The sequence below is a fragment of the Oncorhynchus masou genome, chromosome 14, assembly GCF_036934945.1.
Source record: "Oncorhynchus masou masou isolate Uvic2021 chromosome 14, UVic_Omas_1.1, whole genome shotgun sequence".
NCBI lineage: Eukaryota > Metazoa > Chordata > Actinopteri > Salmoniformes > Salmonidae > Oncorhynchus > Oncorhynchus masou.
The window spans coordinates 17,519,717-17,546,408 of NC_088225.1; the positions used below are offsets into that span (position 1 = coordinate 17,519,717).

General features: G+C 47.8%; 2 protein-coding genes across 6 annotated transcripts; one reads left to right on the top strand and one right to left on the bottom strand.

Annotated features, from left to right (window-relative positions):
- Window positions 1-35: 35 nt before the first annotated feature.
- LOC135554416 (uncharacterized) lies at window positions 36-11,988 on the top strand. Of its 5 annotated transcripts, XM_064986718.1 has the most exons (7): window positions 8,406-8,595; window positions 9,306-9,486; window positions 9,671-10,079; window positions 10,177-10,441; window positions 10,543-10,626; window positions 10,701-10,873; window positions 10,967-11,988. In XM_064986718.1, exons 3-7 carry the CDS (start codon window positions 9,696-9,698, stop codon window positions 11,102-11,104), a joined length of 1,044 nt encoding a protein of 347 aa, XP_064842790.1. In that variant the 5' UTR covers window positions 8,406-8,595; window positions 9,306-9,486; window positions 9,671-9,695; the 3' UTR covers window positions 11,105-11,988. The 5 variants fall into 5 exon arrangements, with proteins under 5 accessions (XP_064842793.1, XP_064842790.1, XP_064842789.1 ...); XM_064986721.1 differs by lacking the exon at window positions 8,406-8,595 and adding an exon at window positions 36-252 and having other exon boundaries at window positions 9,306-10,079; XM_064986717.1 differs by having other exon boundaries at window positions 8,408-8,595; window positions 9,306-10,079.
- Window positions 11,989-13,325: 1,337 nt separating this feature from the next.
- Window positions 13,326-25,198, bottom strand: LOC135553746 (tripartite motif-containing protein 16-like). Its single transcript, XM_064985692.1, has 5 exons — window positions 25,024-25,198; window positions 15,005-15,031; window positions 14,771-14,833; window positions 14,339-14,478; window positions 13,326-14,186 (listed from the first exon to the last, which is right to left on the bottom strand). Exons 1-5 carry the CDS (start codon window positions 25,082-25,084, stop codon window positions 13,779-13,781), a joined length of 699 nt encoding a protein of 232 aa, XP_064841764.1. The 5' UTR covers window positions 25,085-25,198; the 3' UTR covers window positions 13,326-13,778.
- Window positions 25,199-26,692: the final 1,494 nt, after the last annotated feature.

Below are 26,692 nucleotides of genomic sequence, written 5' to 3' on the forward strand. Positions count from 1 at the left end.
CCCATAAACCCTAGTGTTCAAAGCGGGAAATTGTTCCAATCTGTTTTTCCACCATTGATAAGTCACCTTAAAAACAAGGCCTGTATTTCATTTAGGATTACTCTGGTGTGACGTTTTGATAACAGTGTGAATCTCTCTCGGACAAGGTGATTTATCAATATTTTCGCCTGTATTTACCCCCCAAAAAGGAAACGCTAATGAAGCTATTATAAAGAACTACAAATGCCATGATGATCTGGATGAGACTGCAAGGTAAGAATCTCTGGATTAACTATCTAAACGTAGTAATGAATAAATTGGCTAAATTTCTTTAAATGGACAATTCTGTGAACTGTCTTGTGCAAGTTTTAAATTGACACAATACCTGTTAACAATGGTGTCAGCAAGCGATGATGTTCAGGAGCTTTCAGGGATTTGTAGTTTTGCATGATGTCCACCTTGATGGTAATTAGAATGTTCGAATCCGAGAGTAAATAGAGCCGAATATACTGTAATGACCTGACTAGATCATAAATGAACAATTGTCCAGACAGAGGCTTGAGTTTGCGAATTGACGGTTTATTAAACCAACTTTACACAGGCTACTGTTTGGGCCGTAGCACACGCCAAAAAGATAACAGATAACCCACAAACCAATCGTGACCTTCTCTTGGGAAGCCCAGACGTAAGAGAGAGAGAACAAAGGCTGAACCTGGACTTAACTTCCAATGCTCCACCCCCCTGCCCAACCCCCCTCCACGCCACTCCGCCAACCACCAGGATGCCCGGCATCAGAACATTCCAGGCATTCCCGTGTTTGGCAGATAGCAGGTTGATTGACATGTCGGACCCCGCGAACACCGGGTACTGGTCAGTACAACACAATCACCTCCTAGCCTAACACATAACACACAGCTGTCTGTGCGGGTCGCTACACAGCCCCCCCACCACAAAGTCCCTCGTCCCCGAGGGAACAAACAAAGTCTCTGAAGCGACCTGGAGGTCTCCTTTGCCTGCGTGGCCGTGATGGTCGCAGAGTGCCCCTCTGGGAACCAGGGGATGAAGGCAGGGATATGGGGGACAAGGGAACGGGTAATACAGTCCGTGGCTCTGGGGAACCACGCGGTGACACAGGGGGGGAGACAGGGGGAGTGGGCTGTCTGGAGCCTTGTCTGCGGCACCTGGGGGTGGGTGCCTGGAGAATGTCATTGCCAGAGAGGGGAATTGTGGGGGTTCCTGGGGTTTGGGGAAAAGAGGCCCCTCTGTATGGGGCTAACCTGTCCCGGTGCAGTGCCACCTTTCTCCCCCTGGGAGGAAGCTGCACCCGGTACACAACCTCCCCTACCCTCTCCAGGACACTGCAGGGTCCCACCCAGTGACTGTCCAACTTGGGGCATCTGCCTTTTTTCCTTAGGGGGCTGTAGACCCAGACCAGCTCCCCAGCCACAAAGTGCCTTCCCCGGGTGTGCACGTCATAGTTCCTTTTCTGCCTCACACCTGCATTCACCAGCTGCTCTCTGGCGAAGGTGTGGGCTGTCTCCAGGCGGTCCTGGAGTCTCCGGGCATACTCCGGCCCCGGAGGAACATGAGGGCTATCCAGGGGCCGACCAAACGCCATCTCCGCAGGGGTGCGGATCTCTCCCCAGCATGAGGAGGGCAGGCGTGCAGGAGGTGGAGTCTTGGACAGCGGAGCGGCATGCCATGAGGACCATAGGCAGGTGCTTGTCCCAGTCACGCTGGTGTTTGGAAGAGACGATGGCCAGCTGCTGTCCAAGCGTTTTGTTGAAGCGCTCCACAAGGCCATCACTTTGAGGATGGAGAGGAGTAGTGCGGGTCTTGTGCATACCCAGCCTCTCACACATGGTGGCGAACACACGGGACTCAAAGTTTCTGCCTTGGTCGCTGTGGATAGACTCTGCAGCTCCAAACCTGCTGAACATCCCCGCCTGTCAGGGCGTCGACGATGGTCTCTGCCTCCTGGTCAGGCAGAGCATAGGCCTCGGGCCATTTTGTGAAATAGTCCATGGCTGTGAGCACCCAGCGGTTTCCACTGTCTGTGGTGGGGAACGGCCCAACTACATCCACTCCCACCCTCTCCATGGGAGCCCCCACTGGGAACTGTTGGAGCTGAGCATGAGAGCGGCCTGGGGGGCCCTTTCTCACTGTGCAGTTGTCACAGCGGCGACAAAAGTCCTCCACATCCCTCTTGTGCTGCCCCCAGTAGAAGCCCTGACGGAGACGGCGCAGTGTTTTTGTGACCCCAAAGTGTCCAGTCCCCACCCCCATGAGTACTCTGGAGCACAGCCTCCCGCAATGCTTTTGGGACCACCACCTGCCACCTCTCCTCTCCCGTAGCTGACTCCTTCCATGCCCGCTGTAGCACGCCATCAGCCAGCCGCAGTCTCTCAAACTTCGACCACAACCCTTTGGTCGCGAGTGAGAGCGCTGTCACCTCTTCCCATGGTGGCCTCACCTGCGCCTCTACCCACTGTAGCACTGGCTGTAGGTCTGTGTCCCGTCCCTGCTGCTGCCGCCATTCAGCCACGTCGACAGTCTGCAGCTCGCAGCAGACAGGCCCGCTCGCCCGACACACTGTGGCACAGACACCCTCCTCTGCCCGCAGCTCTCTCTCCCGTCCCTCTCTCCGTTCACAGTGGCGGCAGCCGTCTGCAGTACAGGGCCGACGGGACATGGCGTCGGCGTTGGAGTGGCGTGCCCCTGCCCTGTGCACCACCGTGAAGTCATACGGCTGAAGCTCCTCCAACCAGCGTGCCACCTGCCCCTCTGGCTCTCTGAAAGACATGAGCCACTGGAGAGCAGAGTGGTCAGTCCTTACAGTAAAGGGCAGACCACCCAGGTAGTACTTGAAGTGTTTGACGGAAGCCACAACAGCCAAGAGCTCCCGCCGGGTGACACAGTAGCGGCGCTCATGTTTGTCAAATGTTTTGCTGAAGTACGCCACCACTCTCTCCCCCTCTGGCCCCACCTGGGCCAGCACCCCACCCATGCCCACATTGCTCGCGTCTGTGTCCAGGATAAAGGGCAAGGTGAGGTCAGGGGGGGCGAGCACGGGGGCCTCGATCAGTGCACGTTTGAGGGTGTTGAACGCCTCCTCACACTCCACTGTCCAAGTGAAAGCCTTGTCCTTCGGCAGCAGGCGGTTCAGTGGAGCAGCAACGCTTGAGAAGCCCCGTACAAACCTCCTGTAGTACGAGGCCAGGCCCAGGAAGCTCTTCAGCTGACGCTGGTCGGTGGGGGTGGGCCAGTCTCTGACAGCCCCTACCTTGTCCTCCATGGTGCTGATCCCCTCCTTCCCCACTCGGTGGCCCAAGAAGGACACCTCTCTCCTCATGAAGTGGCACTTCTCGGGGTGGAGCTTCAGACCTGCGGCAGCCACCCTCTCCAGCACACGCCGTAGCGCCCCCAGGGCTGACTGGAAGGAGCTGCCATGGGCCAGGATGTCATCGAGGTATACCAGACACTGCTGTCGGGGGATGCCATCCAGCACCTTGTCCATCAAACGCTCAAAAGTAGCTGGAGCGTTGCACAGGCCAAAGCACAGGACCTTGAACTGCCAGTGTCCTCTGTTAGTGGAGAACGCAGTTTTGGCTCTGGCCTCTGGGGAGAGGGGCACCTGCCAGTAGCCACTGCGGAGGTCTAGTGAGGAGAACCAGGAGGACCCCTAACCAGGTCCAGCGACTCATCGATACGTGGTATGGGGTATGAGTCCTTCCTGGTTACCTCATTCAGCCGCCTGTAGTCCGCACAGAACCTCAGCTTGCCCCCTTCTTCGGAACCATGACGACTGGCGCCGCCCAGGGGCTGTCTGAGGGCTCAATGAAGTCTGCCCGCTGCATCTCCAACACAGCCTTGTCTGCCGCCTCCTGGCGTGCCAGCGGGATACGGCGGGGACGCATCTTGATGGGTCGAGCATCACCTGTGTCGATCTCATGCTGCACCAGATGAGTCTGACCCACCTCTTCCTCACTCAACGCAAAGCTGTCTCTGAATTCAAACAGCAACTGCCACAACCGTTCCTGCTGCTCGGGGTCAAGACCAACACAGTTCCTCCCCCATATCTCCCTCACTGCAGACAGTGTCCTCTCCTCTCCCATCTGGGGTAGCTGGGCTGGGGGTTGCGGCCCGGGCTCACAGAGGGCTGTGTCATGGAGATAGCTGGGGGAATGTAACACACCGCCGTAGGTGACAGGGGGACTGGGGAAAAGTCACACACAGCTGTGGGGAGGGGCGCAGCCATGAGTCTCTGCTGTTTTAACTGTTGGAGTAAAGGGTTTGTTGGGTTGAGTGAATGTGACATTAGGGGGGGCCATGGTGACTTCCGTCCCTCCCTGGAAGCTCAGTGTGCCCCTATTTAGGTCTAACCGGCAGCCTGTGCTCCTAAGAAAGTCCAACCCCAGGATACAAGGGTCCTGCACAGCCGCCACCCACACAGGATGACGCACAGTCCTGCCCCCTACTGTCAGAGTCATTATTCCCTTCCCTTTCATGGGTGCCAGCTCACCTGTGACTGTGCGGAGCTGCACAGTTGTAGGCTCACACTGAGTCCAACCTGGCACAATATCTGGCCTCACCAGGGTTACTGTGGACCCAGTGTCCACCAGGGCGGAGCAGGGCACCCCCTCCACAGTGACAGGGACATGACAAAAATCCCCAACACAGGTCCGGCCCACCACAACAACAGGCTCCATCCGCTTGCCCTCGTCTGCTTCTGGGGGAAGTGGAGCCTTGCTTCCCCGTCTGTGCCGGTGGGCTCCTCCTGAAGATGATGGTGGTTGGGATAGAAAGCCAAGGGTCCGCACTACCCGGTCTATGCGGACCCCGAGCCGTTTCCCTGAGCTCTGGGGGACATGGGGCAATCTCGGCGCAGATGGCCTGGCTGGCCACAACCCCAGCAGACCCTGGGACCAGGGCTTGTGTTTCGTGCCGCCTGTAGCGACACAGCCCGAATGAGTTTTGTCATTTCGGCCACCCAAGCAGGCTTTTCCGGCTCCGGGCTGCTCTGCCCCCAGCTCGCACAGAGGGTGTGTCTCCCTGCACCCCCACCAAAGCCCCAGCTGAAGCCCCAGCCCACACCAGCTCCCTCTCCAAAGCCATCTCCAAGGCTGTCTGCAATGACTCAGGATGAGCCAGCTGGGTCTGTATGCGCAGCTCCGTAGGAGAGAGCGCCTGTATGAACTGGTCCCGTGCTAGCTCGCTCTGCACTGAGGGGGCATGTGAGCATATGCCCGCCGAGAGAGGCTCTCAATGTCATTAGCTAGCACCCGTAGAGGCTCTCCAGGCTGCCTGCGTCTATTACTCAGTTCGGAGCGCAGTAGCCCGGGCTGTACACACTGTCCATAGCGCCTCCTCAGTGCTCCCACTAAAGCACCATAATCATGCCTGTCCTCGGGGCTAATCAATATCAAACAGGCCAGAGCTTCATCCGTGAGGCATAAAGCCAACTGCAGTGCCCTTTCTTCATCCGACCACCCCCTAAAATGAGCTAACAGTTCAAACTGAGCATGAAAAGCTTCCCAATCCGCCTTACCGGAATACTTCGGGGTCTTAACAGATACGGACGCAGCCGGGAACTGGGCGCCGCCATGTTTGTTTACATCCTGAGCCCCAGATTCCTCGTCACGCCGCGTCGACGTCGCCACTTCGGTCCGCCCACCAGAATCCGCGCGAAATACAGTCGACGAAGCACTCATGCCCGCTTCAGCCGCCATCGCTCTAACGTCCTCCCTCAAGCGGCCTCTGCGCTCCGACGCCCTGGCGATCTCCTCAGACAGAACCCCCGACGTCCATTCACACGCACCTCCTTGGCCATAATCGTCCCCTACCTCCACCTTCACTTCGGATTCCCTCGACGCATTCTCAATCCCCGTTCTCACCTACGGTAGCTAGCCACATAAGTCAGCTAGCTAGCTGGCTAACTTGTATCAACGTTTTTACTTCTGACACCAATGTAATGACCTGACTAGATCATAAATGAACAATTGTCCAGACAGAGGCTTGAGTTTGCGAATTGACGGTTTATTAAACCAACTTTACACAGGCTACTGTTTGGGCCGTAGCACACGCCAAAAAGATAACAGATAACCCACAAACCAATCGTGACCTTCTCTTGGGAAGCCCAGACGTAAGAGAGAGAGAACAAAGGCTGAACCTGGACTTAACTTCCAATGCTCCACCCCCCTGCCCAACCCCCCTCCACGCCACTCCGCCAACCACCAGGATGCCCGGCATCAGAACATTCCAGGCATTCCCGTGTTTGGCAGATAGCAGGTTGATTGACATGTCGGACCCCGCGAACACCGTGTACTGGTCAGTACAACACAATCACCTCCTAGCCTAACACATAACACACAGCTGTCTGTGCGGGTCGCTACAATACTGATAAATCCTTGTCCGAGATTTAAATGATTATCAAAACGTCACGCCAGGGTAAGCCTACACAAACAGTCCTTATGTGTTTCTGAAATCCCAAATTGGGAAAAATGTATGGTGGAAAAACGATTGGAACAATTTCTATGTTTGACAACTAGGTTTTATGGGTATTCAAATCAAATTGTATTGGTCACATACATATATTTAGCAGATGTTATTGCGGGTGTAGCGAAATGCTTGTGTCCATAGCTCCAACAGTGCAGAAGTATCGAACAATGCACACATCTCAAAGTAAAATAATGGAATTAAGAAAAATATAAAGACGAGGAATGTCGGAGTGGCATTGACTAGAATTTATTTCTTTGTTTTTTTTCTTTAACCTTTATTTAACTAGGCAAGTCAGTTAAAACAAATTATTATTTACAATGACGGCCAAACCCGGACGACGCTTGGTCAATTGTGCACCGCCCTATGGGACTCCCAATCACAGCCGGTTGTGATACAGCCTGGATTTGAACCAGGCGTCTGTAGTGACACCTCAAGCACGGAGATACAGTGCCTTAAACTGCTGGAATACAGTACACACCTATGAAATTAATAAAACGGCATGTAAAAATTATTAAAGTGACCAGGGTTCCATTATTAAAGTGACGTGTGATTCCTTGTACATAGAGCAGCAGCCTCTAAGGTGCAGGGTACTGGGTGGAGGCAAGCTATTGATGGCTATTTAACAGTCTAATGGCCTTGAGATAGAAGCTGTTTTTCAGTCTCACAGTCCCAGCTTTGATGAACCTGTACTGACCTCTCCTTCTGGATGATAGTGGTTGAACAGGCCGTGGCTCGGGTGGTGGATGCCCCTGATGTCCTTTTTGCCTTCCTTTGCCATCATGTTCTGGAGGTTTTCTGGAGGGCAGGCAGCCCTCACTTGTGATGCGTTGGGCAGACCGCAGCACCCACTGGAGAACCCTGTAGTTGCAGGCGGTGCAGTTGCCATACCAGGCAGTTATACAGCCGACAAGATGCTCTCAAATGTGCTTCTGTAAAAGTTTGTGAGCGTCTTAGGAGCCTAGACAAATTTCTTCAGCCTCCTGAAGTTGAAGAGCTGCTGTTGCGTCTTCTTGGGTGGACCATTTCAGATTATCAGTGATGTGTACATCAAGTAACTTGAAGCTTTTCACCTTCTCCACTGCGGTCCCGTGTATGCGGGTGTGCTCCCTCTGCTTCTCCTGAAGTCCATGATCAACTCCTTTGTTTTGTTGATGTTGAGGGAGAGGTTATTTTCTTGGCACCACTCCACCAGGGCCCTCACCTCCTCCCTGTAGGCTGTCTCATCATTGTTGGTAATCAGGCCTACTACTGTTATGACACCTCCGCTGTGGGGCTCTCTTCTTACAATATTTGTCAGTTTCATGTAATTATGAAAATGGCAGTTTATTAGGCATCAGTGGTGGTAATGAAAATCCTAATGTGAATAGTGAAACACTTCTAAAAAATGTATGAGTGACAGTGAGTATCCTGGTGCTGCCACCAATGTAAGCAAAGAACAGAAGGACAGAGAAAATTTAGACAGGGAGGCTGATGAAGGTGGCAAGTGGTTGTTGTTGTCTGTCTTCTCAAAGTTGCATCCCAGTTTTAGACCCCCCTGTGCCACTCGGGAGTCCTAAGGCACTGCATCTCAGGGCTAGAGGTGTCATTACAGACTCTGGTTCGATTCCAGGCTGTATCACAACCAGTCGTGATTGGGAGTCCCATAGGGCAGTGCACAATTGGCCCAGCGTCGTTAGGGTTTGGCCGGGGTAGGCTGTCATTGTAAATAAGAATTTGTTCTTAACTGACTTGCCTAGTTAAATAAAAATGTTACATTTTACTCTCCTCTCTTTTCCTTCATCTGCACTGCAAAATTAGAAGACAGTTTATAGGTGGGAATAATATAGAGATTGAAAAGCCTACCAGAAGCATTTGCTTCCATCATGTCAGATCAGTGAGGATGAAGTAAATTATACCAGTAGAAGAAACTATGACAAGCTATTGAGATGCAGCCTCGTCCAAGTGCGCGTCCAAAACAAGACGAGTACGAGCCCGCCCACAGTCACGTGTAAAACGTGCGTCTCGTCTAGCGTCTCTAAACAGCAACGTCGGAGTCTTGGGGGAGACCATTCTTGAGAGATAAAGAAACAGTTAGAACTAGAAAAACGCTTGCAACAGACGAAATAAGGAACTGAATGTGTAAGCTGACTTCTGTTCATTTGTGTCTGTGTGTGCTAGTGTCTCTGCAAAGGCGAGAAATGAGATGTGTTCATATTGGGAGGAGAGTGCACAGGAGACCAGTTGGCTAGCATGTTAGCAAACAAACAAGCACAAACAATCCGAAGTCATGACATGTTCATTGAAGTGCTTTCCTGGTAGTAATAATCACAGGAATTACATTTAGAAACGAGCTGGGTAAGTCTAGAGCAGGCAGTCACCCCACAAGGTTTTGGCAGAGCCAGTTCGTATGCTAACGAATGCATGAGATTGTGGGGGAGGAAGGGACGACGACGCTGAACTGCGACAGTTCGCGAGACGTAACGACAGGTGGACAACGTCTTCCCACGGTTAGCATAGGTCTATTATGGAACATCCTCAAACTGCCACTGAGATATTGACCATGAACTCAGACTTCTACAAGGCAGTCTGACGTCAAAGTTATATGGAATTGAAATGTATGTACAGTATTTGGATCATGTGAATTTGACATTCCATGCTTGAGTTGAGTGTAGTCTAATTTCATGAAGTTTAATCTTGCACAATTTTATGAGATTATTATCTGAATTCTGGTTTAGTGATGATCTAAATAGTGCCTAGCTAGTGACATCAGCTAATATTGCTATAATGACTAACAATGCAAACTTTTTTTTTTGAGCAACTCAAGCTTTCTCCATTTTGTTTTTTTCCAGGTAACACCAGCAACATTTTCATTTTCTCTCCCCTAGTTCTCTCAGGCACACTGACATTAATAATATTAAACAATCACCTTGTGCCTCTGAAACCTGCTTTATAACAACTAAGGATAGTTTTATTCTTAGCTTAAACCAAAACCAAAAGCAGATTCCAAAAACACATCAACACTCCAAAAAGGTAAATTTATCACCAGACTTGTTAACAAAAATATATAGTATTTAATATTAAACTGCTGGCTGAGTCCTACAGGTGCCTGATTACACTAACCTAAACCATTTTAACTATTGATCAATAAAAACAGTTACAAAGCAGCTATACATTCCATAAAAGCTAGCCCTAATAAATTAAACACATCCAACAGTCATTGGCAGTCCTGTTTACCCATCATGGCCTCCATCACCCAATCATCTGACCCCGAGATCCCAGACAACCACAAAGAGAGCTGGCTGGCACTACTTGCCGCAGCAGAGGGATATTGTCAGAAGTCAGGCTGCGACCTGGCTATTCTTACAGCCTGTAAGAAGTTCTGGCCATCTGTAGTGGAGGGAGATGAGAGGAAAAAGGAGAGTGGCTTGCCTGCCGGAGGCCGGAAGTGGGATTTCTCCTATCACGTGTGGGGTCAGGGGGCTTTGGCTGAGTCTTCGCGGCGCTACATGGACGACATTGCGGTGCTGCACTCCACATCTATGCTAACGGCACATAGATATACACGTCTGAGTGCAGGAGACGGAGGAGCTAAACTGGTAGTGGACATACCCTCTGACAGGGCGGTGAGTAGACTGTCTTTCAGTCATTTTGTGCCATTAAATGTGGCTGTCATTCATAGTACTGTGTGTATTTGTAAAGTTCTTAACTTCTCTTCCACAGGGCCTAACAGGTGAGTGTGGTGTGGGAACCATCAGCCCCAGTACCACACTCTATTCGCAAAGCTACCCATCAATCTACCACTCAGGGGCTGTCATTGGCCAAGCTGCTGGGCAGCATGGGAATGGAGAGAGGGAGAGAGAGATGGCTGTGGTGATAGAGGAGGCTGGACGAGGGAGAGACATTCCCGGAATTGGGGACTTAGAGGAAGAGTGTGAGGAAGAGGAGGACATGGACGAAAGGAGCCGTAATCTGAATGAGACTGCAGGTGAACACAGCTCTGTGGGACTATTTTATTTATTTATTTATTTTATTTTTATAAATCTCCTGGTCTGAATGACTTCGTAAATATTAATCTCTCTGCTTCAGGAGTGTTTTCCATGGATGAGGACTCGCTGTCTCGTGACTGTGAACCATTCTTTGAGTCCGACGGAGAGGAGGAGAGCACTGATGGTGAGTGTATGTGTGTTGTAATATTAGTTAATGATGATCTAATGCTCTTAATATGTGCCTCCTCTCTGCTCCAGGCTCGTTAAGTGAGGACTGTCCTCCTCCCCCCCGCAGCATGGCCATGGGGCAGTCATTCTCATCCCGACACCCCAACCCCATGAACATGGCCCGCTCCCTCCCTGTGTCTGTTCCTGTGTGGGGCTTCAAGGGCAACAGACCCCACCAGGGAGAAGGCCACAGTGGGGAACGGGTCAGTGAACCTTCGTTTAAAAACATACAGCTCACTTTCTCTCTGTCAATCAGTCATTCTGACACACATACCCACTAACTGTCTGTGTTGCAGGCTGGTGTAGCTGACCTGGATCATATTGCTGCCAGCATGAAGGCCCTGTTGGCCCCAGGAGCCAACGACGGAACAGAAATGTTTGGAGGACTACCTCGCCCTCGCCTCAACACGGGAGACTTCTCCCTCAAACACTGAGCCAAAGAAAGTGAGGGGATGAAGGAGTGAGAGAGAGAGTGTGTGGATGAAAGAGAGCTAATTGATTGGCTGGCAGGTGGAAAAGTACCCCAGTGTATTAGCTAATCACTAACCCCAAATTTGGTAGTAACAACGGTGAACCCAGAGAGGATTAACTGACATAACATATGCTCGTATACACACTAAGATCATTTTCAACACAATACATTACACCCATACACACTTAAACACTACAAGACAACTCGCTGCACACAACTTCACTTCAAATGTGCTCATAGTGACCCACTGTACTGACCAACATGGACACTAACATATTGAAATGTTTTTAACTGACACAGGTGTTGACTCTGTTGTGGGACTTTGCCAAGTAGATTCGTGGAGGATGGGTCACCCTTCTAGAAATGGTTGGCTCTAGGGGGCTTTTTAACATGAAGCCTGTAGCTTTTCAAATTGTGAGTGAAGGGCACCATGTCTCCATGAAACATGACTTTTTGTACTTCTACCTTGCCAATGAATGACTGACTGGTAGAATGATAGTACGTGTACAATCTCAGATATTGACACTTATTATAATAATGTCCTCCAAATGTGTTGACTGTGAGAGCGAGAGAAAGCGGAGGAGGCAAACAGAGATGTATCTATCATCTCCCAACCTTTCAAAAGCAGATAAATGTTTTAATTTGAGTACCTGTATGGTTTAAATTTAGGAGCAACATCCGTGAATCAGGCTGTTGGTTCTGACACTGAATATTATTTGGATGCAGTATAATGGCTGTCCTAGAGAGGGCAGTATCAGATTAAGAAATATCCTGAACAGAAATAAACACAACATGTAAAGTGTTGGTCCCATGTTAATGAGCTGAAATAAAAGGTCCCAAAATGTTCCATATGGCACAAAAAGCTTATTTCTCTCATTTTGTGTACATATTTCTTTACATCCCTGTTAGTGATCATTTCTCCTTTACCACGATAATCCATCCACAGGTGTGACATAACAAGATAATTAAACAGCAATACCATTTAACAGGTGCACATTGTGCTGGGGACAGTGAAAGGCAACTCTAAAATGTTTAGTTTTGTCACACAACACAATGCCACAGATGTCTCAAGTTGAGGGAGCGTGCAATTGGCATGCTGACTGCAGGAATGTCCACCAGAGCTGTTGCCAGAATCGTTATTTCCCTACCATAAGCCGCCGCCAACATCATTTTAGAGAATTTGATACTACGTCCAACCGGCCTCTCAACTGCAGACCACATGTAACCATGCCAGCCCATGACCTCCATCTGGCTCCTTCACCTGCGGGATCGTCGGAGACCGGCTACCCAGACAACTGATGAAACTGTGGCTTTGCACAGCCGAATAATTTATGTCAGAAACCGTCTCAGGGATGCTCATCTGCGTGCTTGTCATTCTCACCCAGGTCTTGACCTGACTGACTAAAGTAGATAAATGCTAACCTTCAACGGCCACTGGCACGCAGGAGAAGTATGCTCTTCATGGATGAATCCCGGTATCGAAGATGGCAGACAGTGTGTATGGCGTCGTGTGGATGAGCTGATGGCAACGTTGTGAACAGAGTGCCCCATGGTGGGGTTATTGTATGGGCAGGCATAAGCTATGGACAATGAACACAATTGCATTTTATCTAGGGCAATTTGAAAACAGAGATACTGTGATGAAACCCTGAGGTCCATTGTCGTGCCATTCATCCACAGCCATGTTTCAGCATGATAATGCATGGCCCCGTGTCCCAAGGATCTGTAAACAATTCCTGGAAGCTGAAAATGTCCCAGTTTTTCCATGGTCTGCATACTCACCAGACATGTCACCCATTGATTATGTTTGGGATGCTCTGGATCGTGTACGACAGCGTGTTCCAGTTCCTGCCAATATCCAGCAACTTTGCACAGACATTGGAGAGGATTGGGACAACATTCCACAGGCCACAATCAACAGCCTGATCAACTCTATGCGAAGGAGAAGTGTCGCGCTGCATGAGGCAAATAGTGGTCACACCAGATACTGTCTGATACACTCCCCTAACTTTTTTTTAAGGTATCTGTGACCAACGGATGCATATCTGTTTTCCCAGTCATGTGAAATCCATAGATTAGGGCCTGTTGAGTTTATTTCAATTGAACTATTTCCTTATATGAACTGTAACTCAGTAAAATTGTTGTATTTATATATATTTGTCAGTGTAAATAGTTGAACTCTATTGTTTACACAGTTGTATTTATTCATCACATTCATACATGACCATGGTTCAATCAGATATAAAATGATACAAGCTATGAATCTAAACTACACACCCTACTTTAACACTAACAAACTAGTGCTGTAACAAAAACGGCTGACGGTACAAATAAATAGTAATAGTCAATATAATTGTCATTCTAAATATTATAATATAACCTAGCAATTCACATGTATGTTGTCCTCATGCAACAGAGGGATAACAGCAACACTTAAAACCATAGACATGATGTGAACAGATTACAACTGATTTCATGTTGTGAAGATTCCATTATTCTCTGCTTCAATTCTGCATTCTGACACCAGTGCTTGTGCTCCAAATATTAGAAACATATATCTTCTCGTTCACTTTACCTCCCTTTCTTACAAATTCCCTGACCTGTTATTCCCTCTCTCCTTTCCTACACCCTTCTTGTCACTGTCCCTCTTTCTTCCGGATCCAACAGAAGGATTTACTGCCAACCCAGAAACAAGGCAGAATCTTCTCTTTGAGGTCAGTTTTGAACTTGTGTATCAGTCGCACTGCCTTCTCCGCCTCCTCTTCTCCTTCCACGATGAAGAACTTGATGATGCCAGCGGGCTGGTCCAGGTATATGCTCATGGTGTTGCACAGAGGGAGCCCGACCTCCACATTCTCCCCGTTGTGCCAGACTTGGTAGCAGGAGCCGGCCCAGCCCGCACCCCATGAGCTTTCGTTCTCCCCCAGCCCACATGGCCCTTCCTTCCGGCCCATGCTCTCGTACACTGCCCCAATCACCACCCAGCCGCCATAGTCCACCTCCCAGTACCCTCTCTGCCCCAACAGACCCTCCTTACACAGCACCTGTACAGAGTAGAGAGGGGATAGTAGAAAGGGTAGATTAGAGATGTCTTAGAGCCAGGCATGCACTGATGGCATGTCCAAAACGGTGGGCACACTTTAGTTACACAATGGCACTATGATGTGTGCACTGTAACTGAGGATGGCAGACCAACCTGTGGCGAATGCTCATATCTCTCCGGTCTCATGGGGTATGGACACACCTCCTCTGACATACGCGACACCTTGAGGTTGCTCTCGGATATCCACAGCAGCTTCTGGGCCGTTTTGTCATCCAGGGAGAGGGGGATCCAGTCTGAGGGGAGAAAGAGAAACGATGAGGTAAAGAGAGAGGAATTGAGTTGAGTGGTTGGATGAATATGGATGAGATGAAAGGGTCGGAGAACAGATCAGGTCAGATGAGTACTGTGATATTATTGCGATATGTACAATCTCTTGAGTGTAGGCAGTAAAGTGGATATACTGTAAGCCAGGTCCTAAATTGTGCATTTCAACATTGTATAGGCTGTGGGCAAGCGGAATTTAGCATCACATGCATTACAGAGAGTGAGGCCCAAAGTGATAAAGAGCCAATTACATGGCCTTACATTTCATGAGGTCAGCCCTGGTGGTGGGATCATGAATATTGGGCTCGTACACCGGCGGCACCTCTGTTATGAGGAGAGAGAGAGATAAAGTGTGAAATCCATTTACGGTATACTGATGAGATAATCCAGTTTGAATTACACCACCGGTCTAATGTCATTCCTGGGATGCCATTGTTAGTCAGGATTTACAAAGGCTTTTCAGTACTTATACATGCAGTATTACAGAAATCATACCTGCAGGAGCTGCCTGGGATTTTCTCCCTACAGAAAAAAGGCAAAAATGAATTATCTTTCCCAGGTAGAACATTATGTTGTGTCAGATTGTTATGCATTTGCAGAGGTTGTGCTTGTTGCAGTTTGTAGAGGTTGTGCTTGTTGCAGTTTGTAGAGGTTGTGCTAGGTGCAGTTTGTAGAGGTTGTGCCATGTGCAGTTTGTAGAGGTTGTGCTAGCTGCAGTTTGTAGAGGTTGTGCTAGCTGCAGTTTGTAGAGGTTGTGCTAGCTGCACTTTGTAGAGGTTGTGCTAGCTGCAGTTTGTAGAGGTTGTGCTAGCTTCAGATCGTAGAGGTTGTGCTAGGTGCTGTTTACTGTCCATGATTCCTTCTCTCCCTTCCTTCTCTTCATCTTTCCTTTCCTTGCCTCTATCTCCCTGCTCCTGCCACTCTCTGCCTTCATCCCCTCTCCCTCCCACTATTTGCCTTTATGCCATATATCACTTTGGAGAGTGTGTGCTATTCTGAGTCTTTTTTCTTAGCACTGATTAATGTAGTTTACCCATACCAGCCCAGCTTTGGGTTACGGCTCTACATCCACTAAGGACACACATCACAGCCACTGACACCAGGGGTCAGGCCGTTATAAGATTGCAAGTTGTGTGTGATGGACATTATTTCACGCCACTGACAGCATGTTTGTCTCTGCTGCTGAAGTACTCTAGATGTTGTTTAATCTCCAGTTCTCACTCCTGTCCATTCATTTGTCATCCCACTTTCTCAGAAAACTGGGTGCTATTGCTGTTTCCACTGACTGTCACCGTCCGTCAGTCTTAGCTCAAATGACTTTACTTTTCACAGGGTCATCCATCTCGTTTCAGATCACCCCTATTACTAGCCTGTTCAACCTCTCTTTCGTATCGTCTGAGATTCCCAAAGATTGGAAAGCTGCCGCGGTCATCCCCCTCTTCAAAGGGGGTGACACTCTAGACCCAAACTGCTACAGACCTATATCTATCCTACCCTGTCTTTCTAAGGTCTTCGAAAGCCAAGTTAACAAACAGATTACTGACCATTTCGAATCCCACCATACCTTCTCCGCTATGCAATCTGGTTTCAGAGCTGGTCATGGGTGCACTTTTTTTTTCTAATTTTGTCTGTCATAGTTGAAGTGTACCTATGATGAAAATTACAGGCCTCTCTCATCTTTTTAAGTGGGAGAACCTGCACAATTGGTGGCTGACTAAATACTTTTTTGCCCCACTGTATATAGGGCCTGGATGTCAGGAAGCTTAGCCCCAGTGATGTACTGGGCTGTACGCACTACCTTCTGTAGCACCTTACGGTCAGACACCGAGCAGTTGCCATACCAGGCGGTGATGCAACCCGTCAGGATGCTCTCGTTGGTGCAGCTGTAGAACTTTTTGAGGATCTGGGGACCCATGACAAATCTTTTCATTCTCCTGAGGGGGAAAAGGTGTTGTCATGCCCTCTTCACAACTGCCTTGATGTTTTTAGACCATGACCAGGAACTTGAAACTCTCGACCTGCTCCACTTCAGCTCGTCGATGTTAATGGGGGCCTGTTCGGCCCTCCTTTTCCTATAGTCCATGATCAGCTCCTTTGTCTTGCACACATTGAGGGAGAGGGTGTTGTCCTGACACCACACTGCCAGGTCTCTGACCTCTTCCCTATAGACTGTCTCATCGTCTGGGGCGGCACGTCAGGAAGTCCAGGATCCAGTTGCAGAGGGAGGTGTTTAGTCCCAGGGTCCTTAGCTTAGTGATGCGCTTTGTGGGCACTATGGTGTTGAATGCTGAGCTGTTGTCAATGAACAGCATTCTCACATAGGTGTTCCTTTTGTCCAGGTGAGAAAGGGCAGTGTGGAGTGCGATTGAGATTGCGTCATCTGTGGATCTGTTGGGGCGGTATGTGGATTGGAGTGGGTCTAGGGTTTCCGACATGATGGTGTTGATGTGAACCATGACCAGCTTTTCAAAGCACTTGCTACCTACATGAGTGCTACGGGGCGGTAATCATTTAGGCAGGTTACCTTCGCTTTCTTGGGCACAGGGACTATAGTGGTGTTTGAAACATGTAGGTATTACAGACTCAGTCAGGGTTGAAGATGTCAGTGAAGACACTTGCCAGTTGGTCCGCGCATGCCTTGAGTACATGTCCTGGTAATCCGTCTTGCCACCTGTTTAAAGGTCTTGCTCACATCGGCTACAGAGAGAGTGATCACAGTCGTCTGGAACAGCTGTTGCTCTCATGCATGCTTCAGTGTTGCTTGCCTCGAAGCGAGCATAAAAGTCCTGTATTGACGCTTTGCCTGTTTGATGGTTCATCTGAGGGCATAGCGGGATTTGTTATGTGGCTTGATTGAACCATTGTTTGTGGTAAAAGTGTTGGGATTGGTCAGAATTTTGAGCCTTCTTTTTGTAGTGTGGTCATTGAACAGTTTTATGCAGTAATATTGCTGTGATTTGACTGTTTTATACAGTAATAGTGTGGAGTTTGGTCAAATTTGCAACCCCTCGTATAATATGCAGAATCGCAGAATTCCAAAATCCTGGAGGGACTGATATGGGTATTATCTCCTTTACATAACACACACATGCACACATAGGATACCGGTAAGCACGTGTACCCCTACACACCCACCCACGTGAGAACTAGGTGCAGAGTGAGCGTTTCCATTTATTTTCTACATCCATTGCGAGGCCAACATGCTCTCAAATGCCCTAAACGTGTTTTTGAGGATGTCGCTGGATAGCAAACTTTCAGTGATGGAGGGGATAGCAGAGAGCGTGCGCGATATGTCTTAATGGTTCTTCCTGACAGTCTGCACCATTGCAGGAAGCCAACGCCTTTGCTAACACCAATGGATTACTTTTTAGAGGACAGGTGATCAACTGCCAACACATTGCTGGAAGGATTGACCAGTCTGTCCTTTTAGCCCAGCTCTTTTGCGCAGGACAGTCCATGCTGGCACCTGTCTGAGGTAAACCTAACTCTCCAGCTTTCGCGATGTGTCTGTCCAGTGGCGGAGAGGGAGCTGACAGGATGATGACCATGAGGAAAAATGTGAGCTTGTTACAACATCAGCAGAGGCCAAGTGAAACTGGGAGGATGAGCAAAGGAAAATAAGGCTGAGAACCTCACTGTCTTCCTTGCTTGAAGCATGTGTACCAAAGAAGCTGCCACATTACTGTATGCCCAGTTTAGAGGTTATGATGTATTTCAACAACTTCCCCTCGTGGTCGGCTGAACTCTGATCCACTGGTCTTTCCAATAATGCTTCCATGTTTGTGACTTACACTCCACTGTATGTGTCCTGAAGACTGAACAGCTGCACACTGCCCCAAAGAGATTAAAATTCCTTTGACAGAAAGGCATGCATATAATGTATACTGTGCTGAACAACAAGTAGAAGTAATGATCAGGCAAGACAGAAAGGGAGAAGGACATCTGATCTCTGGAGTCGGGACGTGGGCAGTAGGAAGGAAAGGGGTTGATGACAGGTCACTTAATCCGTCATCCCTCCCCATACTCTCCCAGAATCCTCCCTTATAGGGACAGAGTGATGGGAGAGGGAGGGACACAGAGAAAGATAACAAGAGTCAGCTAATGGGATAATCAAGGATAGTTAGTAGATGGCAAAAGTAAGACATTGATGGAGGGTGTCACCAAGGGATTCAGGAGAATCATTGCGAGAGTAGAGAGATTTAAATATACATTTTAAAGAGGGGATGGGCAATTGGCGGCTCCCCCAAAAAATGTAATAAGCCTTACTGTTGCAAGTTAGAATAGTAGAATACACAAGGTCAGCAGTTTTCAGCAGTTTTTCTCTTGTTATGTCAGACCCTGATAGTCACTCAATTAGCCCATGTCAGCAAAACATTTGTATATTGGCAAATTAGTCTAGCCGTCAGCTAGCTACTTAGTAATCACGGTCGAATTATCGGCTGGGGGGCCCCCATTGATTTTGTTAGTAAGTGATTTTGTTAGTCAGTCTCACTCAGATATCATAAAACCTGCAAACATTTCTCTCCACCCTATGGAAAAATGTATAGAATTGCAGGAAATTAGCTGTCAAACAGCCAATTGTTTCTCTCCGCCATCTTGGCAAAATGAGTACAATTACATGAAATGAGTTATAAAATTGCTAAATCGTCTCTCTGCCGCATGGTAAAATGTGTAGATTTGCAGCAAACTTGCTTTAAATAATCACCATTTTCTCTGTGCCCAGTTTCACAATGTGTGGAATTGCGCGAACTTAACTCTTAAACACTGTCAAGAGGGGGGCTGCTAAAATGTTTTGCTAGCACAGTAATGTGATGGAGCATTTGACAGGCAATCTTGCTATTTGAAAGTGTCTGATCCTCATTTGAAGAGAACGTTTCACAGGCAGTATACAGTGCATTCTGAAAGTATTCACACCCTTTGACTTTTCCCACATTTTGTTACATTACAGCCTTATTCTAAAATGTATTAAATAGTTTTTTTCCCCTCATCAGTCTACACAGAATACCCCATAATGAAAAAGCAAAAACCGTTTTTTTTATTTAAAAAAAAAAGAAAAGGGAAAGGTTCTGAATACTTAATGACATCCAGAGTCACCATGGAGTGAGATATCACCCTGGCTGGTTATTATGAGCAGGGCCCGGCGGGGGTGGGGGGATATGAGTGGGCTCTGGCTCCCCTGTGGGGGATAAGCCCAGCCAGATACCCTGCTGCTCTCAGTGGGGTCACCAGCAAAGCCCTGGACAGATTGACAGATGGATAAACAGATACTCAGAGAGATTGATGCGTTGACACAGAGATAGAGACATTTAAAGAAAGAGAAAACGGGTGGATGAATGTTCAGGCACATAGAGACAGTGGCAGAAAATGACAAACAAGGGAGGTTACTACCTCAGGTCAAACATATGTGTCAAATGCATTGGAATCCATTGAACCATAAATCTAATTGTGAAATCATAGGATTTAATTGGCAGGGGAAGGATTGGAATGGAAGTCCAACAGTATTGGGGACAGCATTTGATTTCTTCTGATCTTGGAAAAGTTTGTCCATTTAACCAACATTTGTCAATTTCTAGAGATGTTTTTGAAGATGAGTATGATTTTTATTCACAGTAACAACGATATTCAGGACATATGATAGGTGTGCTGCGGATGGACAGAAGCTAATCTGAGAATGAAATGAAGACTCCTCCCTGGCAATTGGAGGAAAGCCAGTCGGCCATGTTGAGGACATCTGTAGATGCCTTTCAGAGGCCAGGACAATGACCTCTTTGACATGGTAGAAAAGAAGCTGCTTATGTTGGACGTGCTTGTCGGTGGTCTGCGCAACCCCCCTGGATGAGATGGAGCTCTCTGCCCGGATCGGGTTCGGGAACAGCGGGATTTCCACTGATAGGGAGATCACGAGATGTGACGGAGAGAGGTGAAGGGAGCTGGCCAAAGCTCAGAACCATCCCTTTGCCCTCTGTTATGAAGTGTCTAAAAAAACCTTGTGGTGTTCCATTCCGATGATGAAATGGAGATGGATGGAAAAAGCATGGACTGAAAGATGTACAAACCAACAGGACAGCATTCTTGAAAAAGGAGAAAGTCATTGGGAGGTTCTCAACATGAGATGAAATGTGATGGGCTCCAATTAGAGGTCTTCACTGGTCTAAAAAGTTGGACCAGGACCGGATTGGACCCAAGGACAACTCGACCTAGACCCAACCCGTACCCTAACTGGTCTGAGTGACAAGAAAAATCTGTTTGTCTGCCAAGTTGTTCTTCTGGTTAACAAATAGGTCTTTATAGTATATGTTGGCTAGGCCTTCTATAAGTCAATAAATTCTCCTTATTAGCGTACAAAATAAATATGCTAGAGGCTATGCAGAGCCGTGGCTGGGTCCGATCAAACAAGACCCAACCCGGACCTGAGGGACAAATTAGAATTTCAGACCCGAACCCGATCAGGCCCTGGTCCGAAAGCGGGTATATCGGGTCCATCTGGACCCGTGAAGACCTAGCTCCAATTGACTTTGTAATAATCAATGTTTAGCAGTACATTGTCATGAAAAGCAATGCAACTGTCTAAATTTAAATCTGGCAATCTGAAGAAATATAATTCTTCATGAGTCAGAACTGAAGCAATCAGATACGTACCTCAGCGGTCAGATTTTCACAGAATCAAACAGCCATGAATAAAACGTAGTGTTTCACAGCCAAGTACTTGAGTTACTGTCCATGACTTCACACTTCATTACCATGGGAGCCAGAGGATGGCAGTGATAGGGAGTGATGGGACATTGAGGCCACACTGGGCTGGATACATGTGAAGGATCCATAGCAGGGTTGGATGGACAGAGGGATATATGGAGAAGCACAGAGTGGAAACTGGAGAGGGAGAAAGAGGATGAGAAATATAGAGAACAAGTAGACAGAATCCTTGGCAGCATTCAGAGAGGTTAGTTTCATGGAGCAAAGTGACAGACAGAGATGAGGCGTGAGACCTGACATTGCCAACGGGCCAGTGATGCTGTGTGAGACCTGACATGGCCAACGGGCCAGTGAGGCTGTGTGAGAGCTGACATGGCCAACGGGCCAGTGAGGCTGTGTGAGAGCTGACATGGCCAACGGGCCAGTGAGGCTGTGTGAGAGCTGACATGGCCAACGGGCCAGTGAGGCTGTGTGAGAGCTGACATGGCCAACGGGCCAGTGAGGCTGTGTGAGACCTGACATGGCCAACGGGCCAGTGAGGCTGTGTGAGAGCTGACATGGCCAACGGGCCAGTGAGGCTGTGTGAGAGCTGACATGGCCAACGGGCCAGTGAGGCTATGTGAGACCTGACATGGCCAACGGGCCAGTGAGGCTGTGTGAGACCTGACATGGCCAACGGGCCAGTGAGGATGTGTGAGACCTGACATGGCCAACGGACCAGTGAGGCTGTGTGAGACCTGACATGGCCAACGGGCCAGTGAGGATGTGTGAGACCTGACATGGCCAACGGGCCAGTGAGGATGTGTGAGACCTGACATGGCCAACGGCCCAGTGAGGCTGTGTGAGAGCTGACTGCTGAAGAATGGATTTGATCCGGTGGGAACATTGTGGTCTGGAGAGGTGATGTCAGAAGAGGGGGAAACAGTTTGATGAGCTGATTGATGAGATGGGGGAGAGATTTGGCAGCATGACAGGCAGAGAGAGGTACTTGGCAAAGTGGGCCTGTTAAAGGAACATGATAGAGCTTGTAACTGGTGGTCAATAAACAACATGTTATCAACATCATACATTCATAATAAACACCCAGTGATGAGCACTGTCTGCCTGTCTCGCTCTCTCTGTCTGTATTTTTTGTCTGTCTCTCTCCTTAGCTCGCCTTATAATAAAGTCCATATGCCAAAGCAGTAGTTAACACTTAAGATTCCAAGTAGTTTAACCGTAACTGAACAACACTCTTATAAAAGTGAACCTGCGCAGAAATGCTACTGTAAGAAGTAGGGTGTGAATATCAGAGTACACACAGTAGCCTACATATGGACTCCACTATGCCCCATAGCCTACATATGGACTCCACTATGCCCCATAGCCTACATATGGACTCCACCATGCCCCATAGCCTACATATGGACTCCACTATGCCCCATAGCCTACATATGGACTCCACTATGCCCCATAGCCTACGTATGGACTCCACTATGCCCCATAGCCTACATATAGACTCTACCATGTCCCATAGCCTACATATGGACTCCACCATGCCCCATTGCCTACATATGGACTCCACCATGCCCCATTGCCTACATATGGACTCCACCATGCCCCATAGCCTACATATGGACTCCACTATGCCCCATAGCCTACATATAGACTCTACCATGTCCCATAGCCTACATATGGACTCCACCATGCCCCATTGCCTACATATGGACTCCACCATGCCCCATTGCCTACATATGGACTCCACTATGCCCCATAGCCTACATATGGACTCCACTATGCCCCATAGCCTACATATAGACTCCACCATGCCCCATAGCCTACATATAGACTCTACCATGTCCCATAGCCTACATATAGACTCCACTATGCCCCATAGCCTACATATGGACTCCACTATGCCCCATAGCCTACATATAGACTCCACCATGTCCCATAGCCTACATATAGACTCTACCATGTCCCATAGCCTACATATAGACTCCACCATGCCCCATAGCCTACATATAGACTCCACCATGCCCCATAGCCTACATATGGACTCCACCATGCCCCATAGCCTACATATGGACTCCACCATGCCCCATTGCCTACATATGGACTCCACTATGCCCCATAGCCTACATATGGACTCCACTATGCCCCATAGCCTACATATAGACTCCACCATGCCCCATAGCCTACATATAGACTCTACCATGTCCCATAGCCTACATATAGACTCCACTATGCCCCATAGCCTACATATGGACTCCACTATGCCCCATAGCCTACATATAGACTCCACCATGTCCCATAGCCTACATATAGACTCTACCATGCCCCATTGCCTACATATGGACTCCACCATGCCCCATTGCCTACATATGGACTCCACCATGCCCCATAGCCTACATATGGACTCCACTATGCCCCATAGCCTACATATAGACTCTACCATGTCCCATAGCCTACATATGGACTCCACCATGCCCCATTGCCTACATATGGACTCCACCATGCCCCATTGCCTACATATGGACTCCACTATGCCCCATAGCCTACATATGGACTCCACTATGCCCCATAGCCTACATATAGACTCCACCATGCCCCATAGCCTACATATAGACTCCACCATGTCCCATAGCCTACATATAGACTCCACTATGCCCCATAGCCTACATATGGACTCCACTATGCCCCATAGCCTACATATAGACTCCACCATGTCCCATAGCCTACATATAGACTCTACCATGTCCCATAGCCTACATATAGACTCCACAATGCCCCATAGCCTACATATAGACTCCACCATGCCCCATAGCCTACATATAGACTCCACCATGCCCCATAGCCTACATATAGACTCTACCATGTCCCATAGCCTACATATAGACTCCACCATGCCCCATAGCCTACATATAGACTCTACCATGTCCCATAGCCTACATATGGACTCCACCATGCCCCATAGCCTACATATGGACTCCACCATGCCCCATAGCCTACATATAGACTCCACCATGCCCCATAGCCTACATATAGACTCCACCATGCCCCATAGCCTACATATGGACTCCACCATGCCCCATAGCCTACATATAGACTCCACCATGCCCCATAGCCTACATATAGACTCCACCATGCCCCATAGCCTACATATGGACTCCACCATGTTCCATAGCCTACATATGGACTCCACTATGCCCCATAGCCTACATATAGACTGAGGTTGTCAGGAAAAACAACACTGGCATCATTGCACAATACGACACTGGACTTCCTCCATATTTGGATATAGTTTTCAGTGAGAGGAAGGCATAGGAACTTGAATAACTTGATTTTCAGAAATACATCAGCCACAATAATCCTAATTTCCCTATTCACTAAGTACAATTTCATCTCAAAAGTATTATAAAAAATGACCCAATGGTAATGAAATTATTTCGTATTTATTATTTAGTTGAGTTACTGACAAACTACAATGAATCATTTGAGACATAACAATACAAGGTCAATAAAGTGAAACAATCCGAAATGATTCATTATTTGCCTGGTGTTTGATAAAGTAAAACCATTTATAACACAACAAAACACAAAACATGTATTCATGAGAATGTGAATATTACATATGAATGCTAATTTCTGAAAATGTGAAATATACATTAAAAATGGTCATTTCTATAATTTATTGGGAAATCCAATAAAATGTTATATTAATGTAATACTGATTACATTTGCTTTAAAAATCTGTTCAACTGAGGAGGAGAGGGTTTTGGTCCGCTTTCAATTACATAATGTACACATGCAAGCTCACAGAGTAGATCATGAAACCTTACCTGCTTTCTTTGGCACAGGCATGATTTCGTTACTGCTTGGAGCGTAGTTTGGCAATGGCATGGTACCCTATGGTCTTCAGCAGAGATAGTGGCTGATCCTCTCTCCATGAACACTTTTATTTCCTCAAGGAGAATGGGGAGGGGGTGGCGGGTCAGGACAGGAGGTGCCCAGGTTGGGAGATGAGGGGTGTCTGGTGAAGTTTAGTTGGATGTGAGGGGTTACCGAAGGGTTGGTCCTGTCATCTGAAACTTCTGCAAACCTAGTGACCCTTTCTAGAGCGCAAAAAAACACAAGCAAACACACACTGTACAGTATGTCACAAACACTATACGCCTTTTACATACAGTACCAGTCAAAAGTTTGGACACACCTACTCATTGAAGGGTTATTCTTAATTTGTACTATTTTCTACATTGTAGAATAATAGTGAAGACATCAAAACTATAAAATAACACATGTGGAATCATGTAGTAATAAAAAAAATATAAATATATTTTAGATTTTACTCTTCAAAGCAGCCACCCTTTGCCTTGATGACAGCTTTGCACACTTGGCATTCTCTCAACCAGCTTCACTTGGAATGCTTTCCAACAGTCTTTAAGGAGTTCCCACATATGCTGAGCACTTGTTGGCTGCTGTTCCTTCACTCTATGGTGCAACTCATCCCAAACCATCCCAATTGGGTGGAGTTCGGGTGATTGTGGAGGCCAGGTCATCTGATGCAGCCCTCCATCATTCTCCTTCTTGGTCAAATAGCCCTTACACAGCTTGGAGGTGTGTTTTGGGTAATTTTCCTATTGAAAAACAAATGATAGTCCCACTAAGCCCAAACCAGATGGGATGGCGTATCGCTGCAGAATGCTGTGGTAGCCATGCTGGTTAAGTGTGCCTTGAATTCTAAATAAATCACAGACAGTGTCAACATTAAAGCACCCCCACACCATCACACCTCCTCCTCCATGCTTTCGGTGGGAACCACATGTGGATATCATCTGTTCACCTACTCTGCGTCTCACAAAGACACAGCGGTTGGAACCAAAAATCTCAAATATGGACTCATCAGACCAAAGGACAGATTTCCACCGGTCTAATGTCCATTGCTCATGTTTCTTGGCCCAAGCAAGTCTCTTATTATTATTGGTGTCCTTTAGTCATAGTTTCTTTGCAGAAATTCGACCATGAAGGCCTGATTCACACAGTCTCCTCTGAACAGTTGATGTTGAGATGTGTCTGTTACTTGAACTCTGTGAAGCATTTATTTGGGCTGCAATCTGTGGCTGGTAACTCTAATGAACTTATCCTCTGCAGCAGAGGTAACTTCCTTTCCTGTGGCAGTTCTCATGAGAGCCAGTTTCATCATAGCGCTTGATGGTTTTTGTGATTGCACTTGAAGAAACTATCAAAGTTATTTTTTTCCGCATTTTCCCCATTGACTGACCTTCATGTCCTGAAGTAACGATGGACTGTCATTTCTCTTTGCTTATTTGAGCTGTTGCCATAATATGGACTCTGTCTTTTACCAAATAGGGCTATCTTCTGTTTACCACCCCTACCTTGTCACAACACAACTGATTGGCTCAAATGCATTAAGAATTCCACAAATTAACTTTTAACAAGGCACACCTGTGAATTGAAATGCATTCCAGGTGACTATCTCATGAAGCTGGT

Bases quoted from the DNA above. Each gene is read 5' to 3' on its own strand.
- LOC135554416 (XM_064986721.1), top strand. From the start codon at position 9,696: ATGGCCTCCATCACCCAATCATCTGACCCCGAGATCCCAGACAACCAC. The intron at 10,080-10,176 runs GTGAGTAGACTG...TCTCTTCCACAG, and splicing joins ACATACCCTCTGACAGGGCG to GGCCTAACAGGTGAGTGTGG. The intron at 10,627-10,700 runs GTGAGTGTATGT...TCTCTGCTCCAG, and splicing joins AGAGGAGGAGAGCACTGATG to GCTCGTTAAGTGAGGACTGT.
- LOC135553746 (XM_064985692.1), bottom strand. From the start codon at position 25,084: ATGCCATTGCCAAACTACGCTCCAAGCAGTAACGAAATCATGCCTGTG. The intron at 14,834-15,004 runs GTATGATTTCTG...TCCTCATAACAG, and splicing joins ATCCCAGGCAGCTCCTGCAG to AGGTGCCGCCGGTGTACGAG. The intron at 14,479-14,770 runs GTAAGGCCATGT...TTCTCCCCTCAG, and splicing joins CAGGGCTGACCTCATGAAAT to ACTGGATCCCCCTCTCCCTG.